Here is a 22832-nt window from a genome sequence, read left to right as displayed (position 1 = left end):
GTTTTGTCACCTGTTGTCGCCTATAACAGGAAGTGGCTAACCAAGAGCTTTCATGGCAGAATCATCATAGCCGATATACTGCTACAGGGTGGCCATTCTGTGCAGATTTGCATTAAAGTATAACTAACGGCAAACATTTTTTTTTAGTTTTGGATAAAGTGCAGAAGGATTAGAATACCGAGGGCCGGTGCTACCGCTAGGCAAACTAGGCAGCCGCCGCCACCACTGGTGTTCCTACTCTCTTCTTTCTTCAGCAAGCAACTAAGTCTCGGCATCTGCAGGCAGCTACTGATCCGTTCACACATAGTATCAGAGGCGCAGCCGCAGCGGAGGACTGTGTCTGTGTCCCGACACCCGAATAAATGGAAGCAAGCAAACATTAATTGATGGGTACTGGCAGGCTGCATTAATGGGTGCTGGTGAGGCTGCATTTGATGGGTGCTAGTGAGGCTGCATTTGATGGGTGCTGGCGAGGCTGCATTTGATGGAGGCTGGTGAGGCTGAATTTGATGGACGCTGGCGAGGCTGCATTTGATGATTGCTGGCGAGGCTGCATTTGATGGGTGCTGGCGAGGCTGCATTTGATGGGCGCTGGCGAGGCTTCATTTGATGGGCGCTGGCGAGGCTGCATTTGATGGGTGCTGATGAGGCTGCATTTGATGGGCGCTGGCAAAGCTGCATTGATGGGCGCTGAGGCTGAATTTGATGGACGCTGGTGAGGCTGAATTTTGATAGGTGCTGATGGGCTACATTTAATGAGCCCTTCGTTAAAAAGGTGGGGTATACATGGGTAGGGCAAAGGGGGTGGAGCCAAGGGGGCCGCAAAATGAGGTTTCACCTGGGGTGTCAAAAATCCTTGCACCAGCCCTGAGAATACCTGTCAATTTTTATTGCTTCTCTGTGCCCCTGTTAGGGAGATTCACCCTCTCTATTTGTCCAGTTTGACATTATCACTGAAAGTTGAAGTAAAAGTAAATCCCAAATTTTGAGGGCTAATCTTCCAATGGGCACACTAGTTCTGGTGACCTTGGTGGCCCCAGAGAATTCCCTTAATTTGCAGGGATTTTCTCTCACTTCCCATTTGGCTATGGAACAGGAAGTAAAGGTAAATTTCTGGAATGGGACACAGATGATGAAAAAAAATTCTGGCAGGGGTTATAACCCACCCTTACTCTATCCAAAATGTGAAAAAAAAATTGCCTGTAGCTCTGCTTTAAGCATTGTAAATGATTCAGTTGACAGTCCCTTTAAATATCTACTTTTAGACTGACGCTGAATTTCTGTTGTGTTCCAGGACTACATATGAGAACATGGCCAGTACGGACGAAGACCTGATCGGTATACCATTCCCGAACCACAGCAGTGATATCTTATGTGGGCTAAACCAACAAAGGCAGGACGGCTTTCTCTGCGATGTGATCCTCATCATACAGGATCAAGAGTACAGGACGCACAGGTCGGTGCTCGCAGCCTGCAGTCAATATTTCAAGAAACTCTTCACTGCTGGCTCCATGACGGACCAGCCGTACATCTACGAGATCGACTTTGTCAAGCCAGATGCATTCTCCGCCATATTAGAGTTTGCTTACACCTCCACGCTCACTATCACGACATCCAACGTTAAACATATCCTCGACGCTGCTGAAATGCTGGAGATCCAATGTATCATCAACGTGTGCTTGGAGATCTTGGAGACGCCAAGAGACGGTGAGGAGGACGATGATGAGAAGGAAGAAGATGACGATGAAGACGATGATGAAGAAGATGAGACCAAAGACTTTGTTGACCAGGAAAATCAAATGGATATTCAGGAAACCAGCTTCAACCAAAGCCCACCAGAGTCCGATGAACCTGATGAATCTTACCGTGAAACTCAGAAGGACCTACCAACTCATTACACTTCCACCAACAGTTCTTCTGGCCACCAAAGTGCCATTAAAGACTTTTCAATCAAGTCACTGTTGAGTGAAAACCTTTACCCAAAAAGCACAGCAGAGAAAAGGCCACCCATTACCCATTTTGTTCCTGGCTTCTTTCCTCAGCTTTGGAATGGTGATCTGATGAACTTCTCTCAAGTCCAAGAACAGCCAGTAGACACTGGACCCCTGGATCTTGTAATCAAGGACAGGAAAATTAAAGAGGAGGAGGAGAATGTAGAGATCCCGGCTCTACCGTTTCCTACTGACTTCTTCAAGGATATGTTTCTAGAGCATTCCACCAAACATTTTGGGCAGATCAAAGCCGAAATGGATTATAGTGCTTACCTGAGCTTTCTGAGTGCGGCACATCTGGGCATGTTTCCCCCATGGCCTTTGGAAGAAGAGAGGAAGATCAAGCCGAAGGCCTCCCAACAATGTCCCATATGTCACAAGGTCATCATGGGAGCTGGGAAACTTCCAAGGCACATGCGGACCCACACAGGAGAAAAGCCTTATATGTGTAATATCTGCGAAGTTCGTTTTACCAGGTCAGAGGATAAAATAAACAAAAATGTAACATTATTTAGAAGGGTTGGGGTAGGTTCTCTCTGGAGATGGGTTCTATAGGTTCTCTGTGGAGATGGGTTCTATCTGGAGATAGGTCTCTTTGAGGAGAATGTCTTTCTATCGGTCTAAGTGACCATTGTCAGCATTATAGAAAATGAAGAGACATATGTTACAAAAATTTCACAGTTATCACCAGAACAGGATGTGAGGAGAAATTTTCAAATGAACATGGATGCTTCGGTGACAACTGTCTAAGAGAGGATTTCTCCTCAGTTGCAGAGATTTCCTGCCACTTCCGAAGAGAAATCTCCCCTATGGAACACAGACATAAAAAAATTGACAGGGTTTCTAACTGTAGTGCTCACCCCCATAGGAGCCCACTGTTTGGGTCCCTAGGCTCTTTCCCAGTAGTTGCACATGGTGCCAGTACACAGTCACACTCATTCTGTTCAGGTCTAGGGGTATGCTTTTCTGATACTTTATTGCAAAAATCTAAACTTGGATAGCTGGTAACTGTGGGATACACCAGCAACATTACACAGTCACTTGAGGACGCTCATCTTCCGCCTAAGAACCTTCTAGGAATCCTTGCTTGCATCAAATATATTGAGCTGAGCTATACTAGGACACCATAGATAATGTCCTCTTTGGGCAACGTTGACTCTAGTACAGGAGGGATAGTAGTAGCACACAGTCTCAGGGATCTCCCATACCGGTCTGTACTCACTTAAAGTCCTTGCATAATTGAATGCCTCCTTCTAATATCTTCCAGACCCCTTTTCTGATTCTCCAGACCAGATCCCAAAAAGAAAATCCCTCATTCAGCTCCAGCAAACTTTTGGCAGAACAGGCCCCCCAGCTAGCATAGCTGGGACCAGAGCCGTGGATAAGGGGTTACCACTGATCCTCCTGTACTGGGCCTGGGCCAGCAGGGGGGCCCAAGGAGCAGGGTGAAGCAGATGTGGGCAGGGAGGTGCGGTGGGGGGGCAATTCCTGTAACCAAAAAGTAGCAGCTGAAAGCTGGCTTCTACTCCTCTCCCTCCTGTTGGCTTTCAGCTGCAGAGAGATGCATACAGAGGATCGGTTCCGGTAATCTCCCCCCTCCCCCATCCACACCGATCACCCTCCCTGTGCACCATATTTTTCCCTCTGCTGCTCAGGCCCCCCTGTGTGTCCTCTCTACCATGCAGTGCTTCCGGCTTCCCTCCTCTATCTCATGCCAGAAGCTGCAAACACACAATAGGATCCTTCAAAGTGGAGAGTGAGGGAAGCGTCTGTTAAATGTCATATCTACCAGCCCCTTCCTTAGGCATGATGCAGGGCCGTCTTTAAGGCATGGCAAAAGGGGCAGCTGCCCTGGGCCCTGTAATTGTTGTGAGGCCCAAAGCAGCTGCCTCATACTTTCCAACTATCCCAGTTTAAATTCCCTTGAAGTTTTAATCCCTTGCCGTGTCCCGATATCTCAGTGTGAAGTGCTGGTACTAATGCTGCCCAGCTCTGCCCTGTTGCTGTGTACAGATGACTCACCTGCAGACCCTGTGTTTACATGTAAATAACCGGCATTCATAAGTAAATAGCTGCGGTCAGCTGCATTGAGATGTAAATAAAGGCAGCATTCATATGTATATCATGCTCCCCTGCATTGAGGAGATGATGTGCTGTAACCTCTAGTAACTAATCAGTGAGCTGTAATGTGTGCTGTAACCTCTAGCAACCAGTCAGTAAGGAGTAATGATATGCTGTAACTGCTGGCAACCAATCACAATTTCTACCTGATCTGATACAGTAAACTGATTTTAAGTCTAGCTGCTATTTAATGTATGTCTCAGAGCAGGTGGAAAGTGAAATTGCATGGGGGGGCCCCCAAGAAAATATTTGCCCAGGGTCCAATCAATATTAAAGACAGCCCTGGCATGATGTGTACCAATCACTAACTGTGTTCATTCATAACTGAAGCATTGGCTACATTGTGCCTCGTGTCAGGTTGTCTGTTTGGGGCCTTTGGTTTCAAACAGCAGCCCTGGCTGGGACCTCGATGAACAGCAGACACATGGAAGGCCTGCCCAGAAGGGCAGCAGTCCTCCAGGCCGGGATCTCTTCCTGCCCGAAAAAGAACCCTTCTTTCCAAGTCCCAGAGTATTTATGCTCCCTCCCAGCCACCGTCTGGGCACCTTTCCCCAGGGATTGGCTAGGGCTGCATAAATATTCAGCTGCTGATTTGACTCTTCCAGCCCACTATCTTTCAGTACCCTCCAGACAGATGGAGGAAGCATCCAATCCTGCAGTCAACATAATCAGTGATTACAATGAGCTCGTAACTAAATTTACCAAACCTAGTACCTACCTAGGAGGATGCTAGATCACTATTGTCTACTCTTTCCAAATGTTTTGGCTAGGAAAAGGAACCAAACCAGTTCTTTTTCCATTTAAAAATGGTCATTCTTATTCTTGAATCTTAAACTAGACATATTTTTCTTTTATCATATTTTAAATTCCACCCATGTTCAGTGTTATCCTTCCAGTACACGTTGACCCTCCCTTCTGTAAAGCTTGCCCTGACCTCATACGCTATTTAAAACATCTCTAAAATGTGAGGAACCTTCTTGCCGCAGCAAACATCTGAGTGATTATGTGCCTCTTAGGACAATGACGCAATAATTACTTGTGAGGAAGGATTTGGCCTCATGACTTTAAACAGAGAAGACATGTGAAGGTCTGTTTTCAGAAGAAATTCATAAAGCATGGGGTAAGGGAGAGACCTTCCATAGAAGACAGGTTATAGAACAGACCATGGGACTCTGCTGCCATCTAGTGCCCAATGTTAAACATAACCATAAAAATCAAATCGCATTGGCAGATTGCACCACTGAGGGGTGAGGAGCTGAGACAACGTGATGCAATGAAAGCGAAAAGGAAAAACAAAGATTATAAAGGGAGCGCTTTTAGATTGGAGCCACGTGGCCCTTCAGGCTTCCAGTTGAGGGCCACTGCTAAAAAAATAATTTTATATATATATTTTTTTTTCAAATGCAATTGTTTATTGCATTTGTTGTCTATCTTTAAAGGGCATCAAGTGGGTACTGTGAGCCGAATCTAAAGGTGCCCACACATGCAAACCGAAAAAAAAAAAAAAAGATAATTTAAGCTTCTGAGAATTTCCTTGGTTGTTTTTGGTGCAAATAATTGATGCCATATGCGTTATACATTACACCCAAAAGATTAATACTGACTCATTGGGGGTTATTTACTAAAGGAAAATCCACTTTGCAGTGCAAATGCACTTGGCAGTGCAGTCGCTGTAGACCCGAGGGGGACATACAAGGAAAATAAAAAACAGCATTTTAGCTTCCCACATGATTGGATGATAAAATCAGCAGTGCTTCCCCTCATTTCAAATCTACCCCTTAGATTTAGAGAGACTGAACATTCAAGTGCACTTGGAGTGCAAAGTGGATTTGCCTTTCATAAATAAACCCCATAATGTCATAGCTCTTGAATCAAATCCATGAATTTAAACCTTAAAGCTGTATTAAATGCAAAACCAAAATTTAATATATTGCAGCTTACCAATCCTTAGATGTGGTGGCTGCATTCGTTTTCTTTTATAGGCTTTTTTTTCCCCCTCTGTTTTCACCTGGAGATGTGGCCACTAACACTCCTCCTGTATTAGAGTTTTCTTTTGCGATGAAGCCATGCTAGTATTAAAAGAAAAAAAAAAATAGATAAGGGGATTGGATTTCAACTATATATATATATACATAGCTCCCAACTGTCCCTGATTTCGAGGAACTGTCCCTGATTTGGAACAATGTCCCTCTGTCCCTCTTTCCTCCTCATTTGTCCCTCATTTTGGTCTGATCTATATAGTTGTATATAAAATGCACTTTTTATCTTTCAAAAAGGGTTTCCCAGTGCTAAATCTTTCATCCAAATTGTAAATTCCTGCATTTGTACATTTAATAAAAGCTAACATAAAACAATAGTAGTGGTAAAAAAAAAAGCCATTGTGGATTTAATTAACCTTTCTTTGGGTTACTTCTCCTTAAAGGGTGTGTGGCAGGGGGCGTGTCCCTTGCCTACATACATTTGCTGGTAGGTGTCCCTCATTCCCATCTCAAAATGTTAGGAGGTATGAGTATGTGTGTGTGGGGGGGGGGGGGAGGGGGTGTTAGCCCCTGTACACACGGTCGGAGATTTTGCCAACCAAATCCGTCGGATTTTGCCCGTCGGATTTAGTCCGACGGATTGTGTCCGAAACTGTTGCATACACACGGTCGGGCCAAGTTGGCGAAAAATCCGATCTTTCAGAACGTGATGACGTAATTTCGTTACGATGGGACTACATTCAGGCTAGTAGCCAATAGCTTTGATGTAGGAATTTGATCTGAGCATGCGTGGCACTTGGTCCGATCAAAATGCTATACACATGATCGGATTAGGTCCGACCGGCCCAGTTGGTCGGGAAATATTTCCAACATGTTGGAAAATTGGATCGGACGGAGATTCGGACGGAATCAGTTCGATGCATACCACACTCAGTCGGATTATCTGACGACACGGTCGGATAAGACGCATTCCGACAGATTCTCCGACTGTGTGTACAGGGGCTTAGAGCGGTTGTGAGCATGGGTGTTTGGAGGGGGGCACAACTGAAATCTGGGGAGGGGGGGGGGGCACATGTTGAACCTTCTTGGGCGGTGGGTTGGACACCCCTGGGCTAAATGATACTGAATGTCTTTCACCTAAGAAATGACACAGGCTCTATCTGACAAGCTGCTGCAGCATCTAATGAACCATAAAGACATGAATGAGCGAGTTTGAGGTGAAGGAACTTGACTGGCCTGTACAGAGTCCTGACCTCAACTTAATAGAACACCTTTGGGATGAATAATTAGAGGGGAGACTGCGAGCCAGGCCTTCCCGTCCAACATCAGTGCCTAACCTCACAAATGCGCTTGTGGAAGAATGGTCAAACATTCCCATAGGCACACTCCTAAACCTTGTGTACAGCCTTCCCAGAAGAGTTGAAGCTGTTATAGCTGCAAAGGGTGGGCCAACTCAATACTGAACCCTACGGATTAAGACTGGGATGCCATTAAAGTGCACATGCGTGTAAATGCAGGTGTCCCAATACTTTTGGTAGTATAATGTATACAGTGTTTTTAAGGGGGGGGGGGACACCAAACACATTAAAAACACATCAAAAAGCAAAGCTTGCATTTCTGGTGCGACTCCATTGAAGTCTATTACACGTAAAATGCAATCTGCTGCGGGGGAGGGGGGGGAAGTCCCCAACCCTTTCCAAAAACGCACCGGATGAAAAACGCATAGATGTGAATGTGTCCCAATAGGATAATACCATGTTAAATAGACTGTATTGTGTTTCTTCAAAACAGAAAACGCGCAGAAAAGCGCATAGGAGCGTAGGGTAAGTGTCCCTCATTCTCAAGTTGGAAGTTTGGGAGGTATGTCACTGTGAAGGATATATTCAGCCTCAGGATCATCCCCCTGCTCCTTCTCAGTCCGGCTCATGTTATGTCTGGGCCACACATAGAAGATTCCTGAGTGAGATAGAAAAGGGTGGAAGTGGAAGGAGATGGAAGGTGACGAAGATCCAGGATAGAGCCTGCCTGCATTGTCTGGAAGGGGAGCCATGATACAGAAAAGAGGTGATACGATATCTCAGAGCTCATCAGTGCAGGATCACACATGTCTCCGGGGGAGGGAAACACCAAGCTCTGCTATATGAGAGCAGGGAGGGAGCAATGGAGGCAACGGATTATGAAATATACATTTTAAATAAATACGAGGATGATTTAGTATGTGAGCGCCGGATGCGTTCCCTCCGGTTTCCAGCAATCAGCTTCTCCTATCTGCTCCCATTTGATCTGATAAAGCGGTATTAAACCCAAAAGCAATTATATATATTATATTGCAGATTACCAATCCTTAGATGAGATGGCTGCATTCGTTTTCTTTTTAGGCTTTCTTTCTTCTATTTTCATCTGGTGATCCAGCCATCAAGTCTGTTGTTTTTCAAAAGCACAAGCTCTCCTGCAGAATGTATCAGTTGACATGGATGAGATAAACCACTTAACACTGGAAAGGGGTGCTTACAATGGTCAGCTTTTATTTATTCATGCAAAACCTTTATCTCAAAAGGAAAAAAACAGTTTGCTGTAACCAGGGATTTTTTCCTTAGAGATTAGGTGCAGAAACTTCCCCCTTCCTAGTCCAAGTCACCCATTATCCCCACCCCCTACCCACCTCTGAACACCATCTCTGGGTTCCACCCCCTACCCACCTCTGAACACCATCCCTTAGCACCAGCCCCTACCCACCTCTGAACACCATCCCTTAGCACCTCACCCTACCCACCTCTGAACACCATCCCTTAGCACCTCACACTACCCACCTCTGAACACCATCCCTTGGTTCCACCCCCTACCCACTTCTGAACTCCATGCCTTGGTTCCACCTCTGAACACCATCCCTTAGCACCACCCCCTACCCACCTCTAAACACCATCCCTTAGCAACACCCCCTACCCACCTCTGAACACCATCCCTTAGCACCACCCCCAACCCACCTCTGAACACCATCCCTTGGTCCCAACCCCTACCCACTTCTGAACACCATGCCTTGGTTCCACCCCTACTCACCTCTGAACACCATCCCTTAGCTACAAACCCCCTACCCACCTCTGAACACCATCCCTTGGTCCCACCCCCTACCCACTTCTGAACACCATTGATTAGCACCACCCCCTACCTACCTCTGAACACCATTCCATGGTTCCTACCCCCTATCCACCTCTAAACACCATCCCTTGGTTCCTACCCCCTACCCACCTCTGAACACCATCCCTTGGTTACACCCCCTACCCACTTCTGAACACCATGCCTTGGTTCCACCCCTACTCACCTCTGAACACCATCCCTTGGTTCCACCCCCTACCTACCTCTGAACACCATCGATTAGTACCACCCCCTACCTACCTCTGAACACCATTCCATGGTTCCTACCCCCTATCCACCTCTGAACACCATCCCTTGGTTCCTACCCCCTACCCACCTCTGAACACCATCCCTTGGTTACACCCCCTACCCACTTCTGAACACCATCCCTTGGTTCCTACCCCCTACCCACCTCTGAACACCATCCCTTGGTTACACCCCCTACACACTTCTGAACACCATCTTTTGGTTCCACCACCTACCCACCTCTGAACATGATCCTTTGGTTACACCCCATACCCACTTCTGAACACCATCTCTTGGTTCCACCCCCTACCCACCTCTGAACACCATCTCTTGGTTCCACCTCCTACCCACCTCTGAACAGCATCCCTTAGCACCACCCCCTACCCACCTCTGAACTAGGGTGACCACATTTCCAAACTACCATTCAGGGACAATTTTGCCAAGGACCAGGGGGAGGGGTATTGAATGAATCTCTGAGATGACAGGGATTTCAGGGGCGAGTGATTTGTCAGGTGAATGGCTGGTTTTAGCACTTATATCACCCCAACACCATGCTTGATATGGTATCACTATGATCAAATCATATTATTTCTATTACTACATTGTACTATATAATGAAATAGTTCAACGCATCATAATACAGAATCATTGGGAACCCTGAGCTTGTCACTTGCCACCAGATGCAGCATACCACTGTGGCCTGCCCCCAGATGCAGTGTGTCACTTTAGGTTTAAGTATAACTAAGGGCAAAACTTTTTTTTTTGTGGTTTTGGATAGTGGTTTGAAGTGCAGAAGGATTAGAACACCTGTCAGTTTTTATTGCTGTCTGTGCCCCGTTATGTAGATTCCCCCTCTCTATTTGTCCTGTTTACCATTATCATTGAAAGTGAAAGTAAAGGAAAATCACACATTTTGAATTGTCCCCAGAAAAGTAATAGAAGGGAGATCTTCCAATGGAGACACAAATTCTGGTGATCTGGGGGGCCCCAAGAAATTCCCTTAAATTGCAGGGATTTCCTCCTTTTTCCTGTTTGGCTTTGGGACAGGAAGTGAAGGGAAATTTCTGCAATGGGACACTGTGGGGCAACAAAAAAGTCTGATAGGGTTTATAGCTCTCCCTTACTCAGTCCCCAGACTGAGGACGCTGTCCCTGGACCAAGCCTGTCCCCGGTTTTGTCCCCGGCAGGGGCGGCGCCAGGCAGGGCCACTGATAACCCAGTACAGCCAGCCCTGTTGTACCAGCCCCGGCACCCTGAGCTCAGCAGGGGGCAGGCAGCCTCACAGATGATCGGTGCGGTGATGGGGGAAGTTACAAGCACTGATATCCCTGCCTGGCTTTCAATGAAGCAACAGACAGCCGCTTCACCTGCTCTCCCTCCCATGGCTGTCAGCTGCTTCATTGAAAGCCACACAGGGAGATTAGTGATTCTAACTCCCCACACCACCGCACTGATCATTCCCGACTGCCAATCAAATGTTCCTAATCTCTGGGCCCCCATTCCCTCCTCCGGCTCCCGGTGTCCTCCTCCGTCTCCTCATCCAGCTCCCGGTGTCCTCCTCCATCTCCTCATCCAGTTCCCATTGTCCTCCTCCGTCTCCTCATCTGGTTCCCGGTGTCCTCCTTTGGCTCCTCATCCGGCTCCCGGTGTCCTCCTCCTGTTCCTCTTCTGGCTCCCAGGGTCCTCCTTTGGCTTCCTGTGTCCTTCTCCTCCTCCGGTCCCCCCCTCGTCCTGGATCCGTCAGGATGGAGAGCGGAGGAAGGAGCCGGTAAATCTGTCATTTATTGGCTCCTTCCTTTTCTGATTGAACTGTCCATTCATAACTGAGCATCGTGAACCGTGTTTACGGTGCTTCAGTTTATGAATGGAGAGGCGCCTCTGTCTCATCTCCATTCATCTCCAGTGCAGATAAGGCTGCAGAGAAAGGGACTGGGGAATCTGTGTCTTCAGTCCCTTTCCCTGTCTCAAAGGGGAGATGTCAGGTGTCCTCCTGATATCTCACCAAAGCCCCCCCAACAAGGCTGATAAAAATAAAAAAAGCTACAGCTATAAGTTTCTAAATACAGATTTTTGTATTTTTGAAATATTGTTTCTAAATTTATTGGAGTTTCCTTATAATTTTCTTTAGATATAAAAGTTTTACTGGATTGATGAGAAATCCCCAAAGACTACCAACGCAGCAGTATTCACTCCGTAAAATCTGTAACCCTTATGTGGGGTTCCATTTTACTCTCTGAACTTGAATGTGCATATGTAAATCCTGACATCTATGCAACTCTTGCAACTAATGCCACGTACACACAATCGGAATTCCGGCCAGAAAAAGACTGATGAGAGCTTTTCATCTGAAAATGCGACCGTATGCTCCATCGAAATTTAGCTGTCCGAAATTTCCGCCAGCCAAAAATTGATAGCATGTTCTCAATTTTCCAGATGGAAAAACTATCTATCGGAAATTCCGATCATGTGTATGCAATTCCGACATGCCAAAAATCACGCATGCTCAGATTCAACTACGAGACAGAAGCTATTGGCTACTGGCTATTGAACTTCCTTTTTCTAGTCTCGTCGTACATGTTGTACGTCACCGCGTTATAAACGAACGGAATTTGGTGTGACCGTGTGTAGGCAAGACATCTTGAGCGGAATTCTGTCGGAATTCCGTCGGGAAAACCATCAGAGCTTTTTCCGACGAGAATTCCAATCGTGTGTACGCCGCATTAGAGAGCAGTGTAGCTGGGCTGAGAGGTCGCAAATCTCAATGCACGGACCCCATTGTTGGGTTACCTCACTGCATTATCAATGTCTTACTGTAGGTAATGGAACAAAGTTTGGAGGTTTGTGGAGTTCATTGTGTTTATGTCAGTCAAGTTTACTTCTCCAGCCATAACCAAGTGTTAGCAGAGTCCTAACAGGAAGCCATCAGGACCAGTTATATACGGCTCATACAATGAGACGCATCCTGTGCTTTGATCCGCTGCAGACTGCCACTTGTTTGGCCTCAGTTTTTGAATGGGACACTCTACAAAACCCTGCTTTTAGGAATAAAAGGGCCCGCTCTCTTTTTATTACCAGCAGTAGACATGGTAATTACTCATGTAGCAAGCACTGTGTTCACTACACAACTCATGGACAGATAGAAATGTACACTGTTCTAGCAGAAGTGGGTGACTGGCTATCTTCAGATCCCAGTAGACACCCCAAAGTTTATAGATCTTGGGTAAGGGAAAGTGTGTTGGTTGAATGATGCTGACGGTTATCTATTTGGATGGAGGAGTTACTTAGGTACACATTGACTTAGGTGTTGCTTGCCCATTGATTATTTTATTATTGGTCTCTCTCCATGATTAAGCCCTGTCATGGGTGAAACTCGTTGGAGGAGTGGCTAGAGGTGGAATGCTCCCAGTATGTGCTAGAACCTACTTGCTTGTTCATTGGTGTGTGGCCCGTTTTCTTGAATTGAGGTGCAGTGTGGAACAAGGGAAGGTTCCTGAGCTTTGTCCCCTGTCTGGTCCATGAGATTAAGGAGGACAAAGGCAGTTTTGATAGTGGTGGGATGTGCTATGATCATTTTATTATTGGTATTGCAATATTATTTGCATTAGGATAATAACATTTACCTAAGTAAGAAAACAAAATAAAAGTGACCCTGACTGCTAGAATTTAGATGAAGCTGGTGGCTTCCCATGCTGCTGAGTGCTACTTCACTCCTTATTAGGCTGGATTCGCACTTATGCAGTTTTAGTGCTTTTTGCATTTTGCAGATTTGCACTACAGTCCATTAAACATGGTTTCCTATGGAAGACGATCTGTAGGTCAAATCTGCAAAATGCAAAAAGCACTAAAAATGCATAGGTGTGAATCCAGCCTTACTCCTCATGTGAGGTCTGCTTGGCTGGGAGTGGCAGTCTCTTGGGTCAACCACAGCTGTCACTGGTTTCACCTACTGACCTTCTTTTCCACCTCTCTCTTTTGGTGAGGTGGGGGTCAGCAGGAAGAACCAGTGAGAGCTGCAGTTGACCATGAAGACTGACACTTGATTCCCCAATGGACTAGTCCTAGTGGTTGAAACAGCGTAGGGTGCAGTAGAAGTAAGTGTTAGGCCGCGTACACACGAGAGGATTGTCCGTCCAACTTAGTCCGCTGAAACGTGTTTCAGCGGACAATCCGCTCGTGTGTGGGCTTCAGCGGACTTTTTCAGCGGACAGTCTGGCGGACTAAGTCTTTCGGAATTTCCGTAATATTGTCCGTCCAAACTTGGTTTCAGCGGACAGTCCGCTCGTGAGTAGGCTAGTTCGACGGACTAAGTATGGCGCATGCTCAGAAAGGATTTACACGGCCGAAGGTTGCATTGCAGTGTATTGGACGTCGAATTTCTAGTCCCGTCGTACGTGCCGTACACGTCATCGCGCAAGCTTTCAGCGGACTGTCTGTTCATCGTGTGTGGTCAAGTCCGTTCATTCAAAAGTAGGACGGACTGTCTGTCGGATTGTCTGACGGACTTAGTTGGACGGATAGTCCGCCCGTGTGTACGCGGCCTTAGTCTCTTATTTACAGGTATTGCCAGTGGCGGCCCGTAATGCAGGGTGCAGGGACGCCGCCCCCCTATCCATGCGTTCCGGCCCTTAATCTACATGTGGGGCACTGGACGCATGGTGGGTTTTTTTTTTCTTAGAAGCACATGATTGGAGCCAGAGGCTCTAATAGGCTTCAAAAAAGGATGGGCTCACCCACTTGTGTGACAATAGCAAATGAAAATAAAAATGAATCTTCAAAGTTCGCAACAGAGGCACTGAAAGCTAAGCTTCCCTTCCCTTTGGTTTCTATGGAAACACAACTTGCCAGCCTGTTAGTATTTTAATGCAAACACACAGCAACTGTTTTTTTAAAGAGGAACTTCAGTCCTCTGTTCATTGACTCTGCCCTCACCAGAACCACCATTTAGGAAATTTCCTGCACATACACTAGGACAGTAAAGGGTTGGGACCTCCATTGCCGTCATTGTGCATGTGTGGGGTAAACTCCACTTGGGACCAGTGGTGGCCCATCAATAGGGGGCGCACGCCCCCCCCCCCCCCCCAAGCTTTTCACAAAAAAAAAAAACAAGTAGTCACTTTAAGAGTGTCCAGGCACCTGACACACAGCAGTCTACGAAAAGTTTCCCCATCTTGCAATCAGCTGATTTCAACTGGGAAGCTGATTTGCCCGTGTTTAGGGAGTGTCTGGAGCGCAAGCGATGCGCCCGAAAACACTCCTATTCTACAATGATTTGTCTCTGTCCCCTGTCCTTTTTATTTATTGGCAGGGATGGAGGATGACTGGGCAGTGCTTTTTACGGCACCTTGTCATCACTTCCGGTTTCCCGGCTGGCTCACTGTGCTGTTAAGTGGACTCTGAGACTGACTAACTCTGTGACCGACACGTGGTGGAAGCCAACCTGAGCTGAGCAGCGTGATAACAGTAGGTAAAGCTAACAGTGCCACAGGCCTCAGGCTCAGTCTCCCTCTCCTCCAAGTCCTAGATAGGTAAGCTGATTGTCTGACAGCCGTGAGCCGCCCCTCCGCTCCGCACACTCTTCCCTCAGTCAATCCCCTGTGCTTCTCTGCTTGATGAGGTCTCCCCACTCAGTGGTTGCAGACTGGGCCCAGGCCAGAGTGGATGTCCTAGCAGTGGTGCATTATACAATGATGAGGATGATGATGATCATCATCATCATCCTCATATATACCTCATCTGTAATACTGACCTATATACCCTGATCTGTAATGCTGAGCTATACACCCTGATCTGTAATGCTGAGCTATATACCCTGGTCTGTAAAGCTAAACTATATTCCCTGATCTGTAATGCTTAGCTGTATACCCTGATCTGTAATGTTTAGCTATATACCCTGATCTGTATTGTTGAGCTATATACCCTGTAATGCTGAGCTGTATAACCTGATCTGTGAAACTGAGCTATATACCCTGATCTGTGATGGTGAGCTATATACCCTGATCTGTAATGCTGAGCTATATACTCTGATCTGTCATGCTGAGCTGTATACCATGAACTGTAATGTTGAGATATATACCCTTATCTGTAATGCTGATCTGTATACCCTGATCTGTGATGTTGAGCTATATACCCTAAACTGTAATGCTGAGCTATATACCCTGATTTGTGATGTTAAGCTATATACCCTGATCTGTGATGTTAAGCTATATACCCTGATCTGTGAGGCTGAGCTACATACCCTGATCTGTAATGCTGAGATATATACCCTGATCTGTAATGCTGAGCTATATTCCCTGATCTGTGAGGCTGAGTTATAGTGTCTACAAACTATGGGATAGATTTATGGATTTATTTATTTTTTACTAGTAATGGTGGCGATCAGTGACTTATAGCGGGACTGCGACAATGCGGTGGACAAATCGGACACTAAGTGACACTTTGTAGGAACCAGTGACACCAATACAGTGATCAGTGCTAAAAAAAAATGCACTGTCTCTGTACTAATGATACTGGCAGGGAAGGGGTTAACATCAGAGGCGAGCAAAGGGTTAAATGTGTTCCTAGGGTGTGCTTGCTAACTGTGTGGGGGAGGTGCTTGTACTCTGGGAAGGCTGTGCTTAGTAGAAACACAGGATCACTACCTCACCTTCACACAGAATGGCGATCTGCCTTGTTCACATGCCGTTCTGTCTCTCTCGGGAATGATCAATGGGACCAGGTGGACATCAGGTTTGCGTGGACCCCTGATTGGCTCCCCCTGTGTCCAATCACAATGGGAATGGGTCGCCAGCGGTGAGCACATGCACCCCAGACCTGGAAGTGCAAAATCACGCCCATGTACGTGATTTTGCATAGGAGGGCCGCATTGCCACCATATATTTACAGTATACAGTCAGCATGCAGTTAACTTTGGGCCCGTCACTGCTGCTCTTACACCTCTCTGGGGCTCCCTACAATGCTAGGAAATGAAATGGAGCAACCTTCCTCCTGGCTTCAACAGATGCTTGAATTATTAAGTCAACTCATTTCATTGGAAAGCCCTTACAATTTTGCCAACACCTGCTACTTGAATGGAATGCTTAGAACATTCACATTATAATATGTACATTTTTTTCCTAGCCAAAGGCCACATTTACATTTAGAATTTCGAAAATTTTTCCATCTTGCCCCTTTAAATTTTCTCATCTCTAGGGTCAAAAACTAACATCAATTTGAGACTGCTGACCATTCATAAATTGAAAGAAAATTTGAAAGTGAAAACTCTAACAAAGTTCTACTGGTGTATGGCCTTCTTTTTAATAGTATCTGGAGATGAGCTTTTAAATTGCCATAAATTGCTCATTTATGAAAAATACAACTATTTCCATAGAAACATTAGCTATGAAAACAGCTTGAATGACTACTCAGATGATCATATCCTTTTTATTCAATTTAATTTATGAAATATAAAAATAAGAAGAGTCAAAAGTTTCATTAAAGGCACCCATTAATTATTACATGTGTTTTTATTTTTCAGACAAGACAAGCTGAAAATTCACATGCGAAAGCATACAGGTGAGCGTCCTTATCTGTGTATCCACTGCAACGCTAAGTTTGTCCACAATTACGACTTGAAGAATCACATGCGCATTCACACTGGAATCCGTCCCTACCAGTGCGAGTTCTGCTACAAGAGCTTTACCCGTTCGGATCACCTCCATCGCCATATCAAGAGACAAAGTTGTCGAATGTCCCGTCCCAGGAGAGGAAGGAAGCCTGCGGCTTGGAGAAATTCCAGTTTATTGTTTACGCACAACAACCATGGAGGAGAGGAAGGTTTTATGGTGATGCCTCCAAGTCTGGAGAACAACAGAGACCACGTTGTGGCTCCCGGAACCATTGGCCTTCCAGGGCCTAGCCAAAAACATCTACTTGAAGAGCCTAGAAACCTCCTGAACTTAACAGACTTGGAAAAACAATACGAGGACTCTCACATGAAGCTACTGGAGAGGGCCCGCCTAGACACAGACAGGAATGGAGGACTGTACCCATTTTCTTTGGGGGACAACCTTTCCCCAAGGCAGTTCTTTGATCCTTGGAGTGTGACGTTGAAGCATGCTCCCCTTTCTGAGACAAGCAGTTAAAATCTAAGTCGGCTTTATTGTCAATATGGTTGAAAGTGAACTTGACAACTGCCCAGATTGGGGTTGGCCATTTTGTGGAATAAAGCAATATTCAGCTTAACAACTAGGAATTGGTAATATAAGAGTAGAAGGTATGGTGGGTTTCATGTTTTAGGTGGATCTCTCATTCTTGAAGTATCAATTCATCAATTAGTGTGAAGCAAATTAAGAATATACGGCACTCTAAACAAAGTATTATTTAAAGTGTATGTAAACCCTACCAATGAACTTCTCTTATTTTCTCATGTTGGTCTGTAAAATTTACAATCAGAAGGGTTTTGTTCCATCTTTTCCATTAATGCAAAAAATCGATTGAAAAAAAAAAAATGATTGCAAAAAAATGGATCCAGCCACAAATCTTGTGAGCTGGTAACTTATTGTGCTCTCTACTACAGTTAAAATGTTCCAGTTCCCTCTAAGGTCTACAGAACACCTTTCCCAACATCTAGAGATTAGGAGGGGCCAGGTGTTTTGCAGTACTAACACATCCTGTTCCTCCATAGATACTGATGCTGAGTGAGCTTTGTCTCCAAAGGACAGGAAGTGTGTTACTGGCAGAATCACCAAGTAACAATAACGGAATCAAAAGCCTGAAAAAAAGAAAACGAATGCTTCCAGGTCTAAAGGTGGCCATACATGGATTGAAATTCAGCCGGTTCAGCAGGAACCAGATAAATTTTGATCCATGAGGCTGGTTGTACAGAAGCTGATCTAACGATACACAACCAGCCTGTTGGGATTTTCCCAGGCGAACAGTGCCACTGGCTATAGTGACTAATGACTAATCAGTGTATTCTGATGGTGGGGAAGTCTTCCTGCTGTCAGAATAACTTAGCGGGAGTGATTGGACATGGAGTGTGTGGATGGGGGAATCAAGTAATATTTCTCATTCAACACCCGTCCAGCCTAAAGACTGGCAATACAATATACTTGTTTAGATACGCTTTAACTATGTTGTTCCATAATTTTACCAGTTGCTAAAAGGCCAATGGGAAATGGTCACAGTTTATAAAAAATCTAGTTGTGTGACTACTGCCATCTACAGATGACTACAGTTGCCTGGAAAGTTGGCATAGACACAACATGGGCCATTGCTGTTACAGATCTCTGTCATACATAAGATTACCTCTAAATTCCATCCTAGCAAAGCCATCAGCTCTCTGCTACAAAATTTACAGTACACCTGTCCCAAATGTGCCCTATTCAAGCTGAACAAATAAGCAAAAATAAATTCAGTGAAAACCAAAGGTTAAAACAAACAGCAGATCCTAAGATTTTGCAGCTTAATTTATAAGAAGAGCTTGACTTTTCTTGAAAAAAAGTAAAAACTGGTCCCACCCTTCCCCCCTCCTGAACTACCCTACGGGTCAAGTTAAACTACCCGTTAAAGGACCAATCACAAGGTTCAGGAGATGAACCGATTGGAGCCAAGCTCAACGCTTACTGGAAAATTTGAGATCTGCATAAACATTGTCTGCCTATGTTCCAGGAGTGGCACAATGGCTTAGCAGTTAGCACATATGCCTAGCAGCACTGGGGTCCGTGCTTTACATTTTGTCCAAAAGATTGCCTGCAAGGAATTTGCATGATCTGCCTGTGCTCACATGGGTTTTGTTGATTTTATCCCACACTCCAAACATAGAGATAGGTTAGTCAGCTCTTGTCTAAATTGACCCTACTAGGATTAGTGTACAAATTGCCAATGCACATGTGTTATCACATTCTGCATGCAAGTCTCAAGCTTAACAATAGGGCAGAGTTGGTTAAAAGACCCCTACTTTGTAAAAAAATTCACCAAAAAAAATCTATGGAAAAGGGTTTTAAGCGTTTCTGGCTTGGTGCCCAGAGAACTGGCTCATAGAATTGCCAAGAGTATGATATAACTGAAAGAGATGTATACATCTATTCCTGAATCTACTTATTGTCTTGACACATGGGTTTTACCGGAGGAGAACTCTGCTTGTGCTGATGATTTTCACAATATAATTGAGCACTCCCATCCCTGACATTCATATGTCATAATTATAATTCTATGTTCCTGGCTTTCACTTCTACCATGATTGTACAATGAGATCATCTGAATCCTTCTACAAGTTTGGAATTTTAGTGGTCCCCTTTTTTGGCCAACTTAAGCCAAAATTCTGGGATGCCTTAGATCCCCTTTTCAGGCTTTATAATACATGCTTAAAATCAAAGGTAAAAAAACGTGGCAGAATTTTTATTTTATCGGTAACCAGAGATAGAGTTGTGGGATAGAGGTATTGAGGAGGAATGTCCTAAGATGGACACCTACTGAGAGTCAGATTGTTTCTGTTTTAAGATACTAATGTTTCAAAAGAAATAGATCCACTTTCAAAAGCATGCTATTTGGCCAGATATTTCATACCAATGGACTGAGTTCCTGAATTTTATCCACAACTATGGCCATCACAGAGTTACCACAGGGTGATTGTCCCATTTCATCATTGAATTTCCAGAGAGATATGGGATGGCAGATAATTCGACCCACTTTTACCTACCCAAACAGGAGGTGGCGTCCTTGGACAGCCAACCTATAGGGGCTTTCCATCTTTGCACGATATCCCCATTAATAACGAGAATATTGGTTCAAACCACAATATGGCTTCCTCCACTGTTGTTGATGAGTCCACTTGATTGGTCATCCCAAAGGTAAATGTTCAGGCTTTAGTAGAGTTTGAAAATAATTAAAATGACCTAATAGTTTCTTACCCTCTCTACACAATTATGAAGATGGTCCTACCCTTCCTATGCAATGACGAGGGGGTCCCGGCGTTACAGTTGGGTTTCTTTTTGTTATATATTATGGAGAATACAAGGAGTGGCAAACTGGTCCAAAAGTAGTCAAAACTGTTAACCATAATAAGAGGATCTTTAAATGTATCTAAACCTTAAAAACGTAATATATCGCAGCTTACAAGTCCGTATGGTGCTGTGGCTACATAAGCTTTCATATTTCAGGACATTTCAGAAAGATACCTGTTTATCTTGCTAGAAATGCATTATCCTTATTGCTTCCTACAAGCTAAAAAAAAGCACAAAGAATCGTATTTTATGTAGTAAACCAGTAATCCTATCATTCCACCATGTAATGAAGATAAAAAAGATGGACATGTTTGAAATACAGCTTCTTCCATAGATACAGTGGAAGAATGAGTGTAGCCATCCATGGACAGCAAGTGTGTTACTAACAGGACCACCTGGTAAAAAAGCTTGAAAAAAAAGAAAACAAATGCAGCCACCACTTCTAAGGACTGGTAAATTGCAATATATACATTTTTTGGTTTATATATGCTTTAAATACAGTGGTTACCTACCAGACTCTACCTATACCTGAAATATAATTATGGGATGGACCAGCCCCTTAAAAAGATTACTTCAATGTCTATAAATTCCTTTTGTATCCTAGATCTAGAAAATTGTACAGTTAAATGCAGTTGCAGACTCATTCCAAAGAATTGCACTTACACGCAGAACACACACAGGCACGTACATGTATATGAACATGTCCTAGGTATACATGTATGTGGTCAGTTGATTCCAATCCATTGATGCATGTGAAATTTACGTACTAATTCACTTTTACTTTTTAACTAGGAAAGACTTGGGGTTGTACGTAAAGCACTCTTGAAAAAAACTGTGATTTATTCTAATTTTAAAAGCATGTTTAAATCATGTCTGCCCTCGAGGATTGGAGCGAGCGGTGGGGTATTATTTAAGAGTGACAGTTCTGAGTCTTCTGGGGAAGATGGTGGCACCCAGAAGCCGTCTCAAGGCTTTTGGATGTCTACACAAGGGAAGCCTCTATAAGCTGTGTATGATATATCAGTGGTCTCCACAAGAGGCCTTCAAAATTATTTAACGAGACCCTGTTGCCAGACCATCCATTTCAACAACAATTTTAAGATTATGTTTGCATTTACTCATGTTCTTTACCCAAAGAACATGAGTAAATGCAAATATAATCTTAAAATTGTTGTTGAAATGGATGGTCTGGCAACAGGGTCTCGTTAAATAATTTTGAAGGCCTCTTGTGGAGACCACTGATATATCATACACAGCTTATAGAGGCTTCCCTTGTGTAGACATCCAAAAGCCTTGAGACGGCTTCTGGGCGCCACCATCTTCCCCAGAAGACTCAGAACTGTCACTCTTAAATAATTTTCAGGTCTCAAGGAATATTGGTGGTCAGTGGGCAGAATGCCTCTGACATTGGTGGTTAGTGGGAAAAATGTCCCTTACGTTGATGGTCAGTGGGAAGAATGCCCCTTACATTGATGGTCAGTGGGAAGAATGCTCCTTATATTGGTGGTCAGTGGAAACAGTGTCCCTTACATTAGTGGTCATTGGGCAAAATGTCCTTTACATTGGTAGTCAGTGGGAAGAATGTCCCTTATATTGGTGGTCAGTGAGAAGAACATCCCCTTACGTTGGTGGCCAATAGGAAGAATAGTCCTTACATTGGTGGTCAGTGGGAAGAATGTCCCTTATATTGGTGGTCAGTGGAAAGAGTGTCCCTTACATTGGTGGCCATTGGGAAAAATGTCCTTTATATTGGTAGTCAGTGGGAAGAATGTCCCTTACACTGTAATTTAGTGGAAAGAATGCCCCTTATATTGCTGATCAGTGGGAAGAACATCCCCTTACATTGGTGGTCACTGGGAAAAGTGCCTCTTAGCCCCTGTACACACGGTCGGAGATTCCGATGGAATGTGTCCGATCGGACCATTTTGTCTGAGATTCCGACGGAATGTGTCCGATCGGACCATTTTGTCGGATATTCCAACTGTGTGTGGTCTCCATCGGACTGTTTCCGACGGACCAAGTTTTCCAACTTGTTGGTAAAATTTTCAGACAAAATGCTCCGATCGGACATACTCCGATCATGTGTAGAGAATTCCGATTGGACAAAGTGCCACGCATGCTCAGATCAAATTCCTATACCAAAGCTATTGGCTACTAGCGTGAACGTAGTCCCATCGTAATGAAATAACGTAATCACATCGGATTTTGCGACAACTTTGTCCGACCGTGTGTATGCAACAGTTTCGGACAAAATCCGTCGGACAAAATCCGTCGGACAAAATCCGACGGATTTGGTTGTCGGAATCTCCGACCGTGTGTACAAGGGCTTACATTGGAGGTCATTGGGAAGAATATCCCCTTACACTCTTAGTCAATGGGAA

At 44.7% G+C, this 22832-nt stretch overlaps 1 protein-coding gene across 2 annotated transcripts in view; it reads left to right on the top strand.

Moving 5' to 3' along the window:
- Nucleotides 1–21432, top strand: part of ZBTB7C (zinc finger and BTB domain containing 7C) — a 140657-nt gene extending 119225 nt beyond the window's left edge. For both annotated transcript variants that reach the window (XM_077463039.1, XM_077463041.1), the window contains exons 2-3: nt 1295–2467; nt 16983–21432. In XM_077463039.1, coding sequence (XP_077319165.1) covers nt 1295–2467; nt 16983–17589 — 1780 coding nt within the window. In that variant the 3' untranslated portion in view covers nt 17590–21432. The remainder of the gene's footprint in view (nt 1–1294; nt 2468–16982) is intronic.
- Nucleotides 21433–22832: the final 1400 nt, after the last annotated feature.

Source organism: Lithobates pipiens, unplaced genomic scaffold, assembly GCF_037356315.1.
Source record: "Lithobates pipiens isolate NorthernLeopardFrog02 unplaced genomic scaffold, aLitPip1_a1.2 Scaffold_3, whole genome shotgun sequence".
Taxonomy (NCBI): domain Eukaryota; kingdom Metazoa; phylum Chordata; class Amphibia; order Anura; family Ranidae; genus Lithobates; species Lithobates pipiens.
This window is presented reverse-complemented; position numbering and strand designations above follow the sequence as displayed.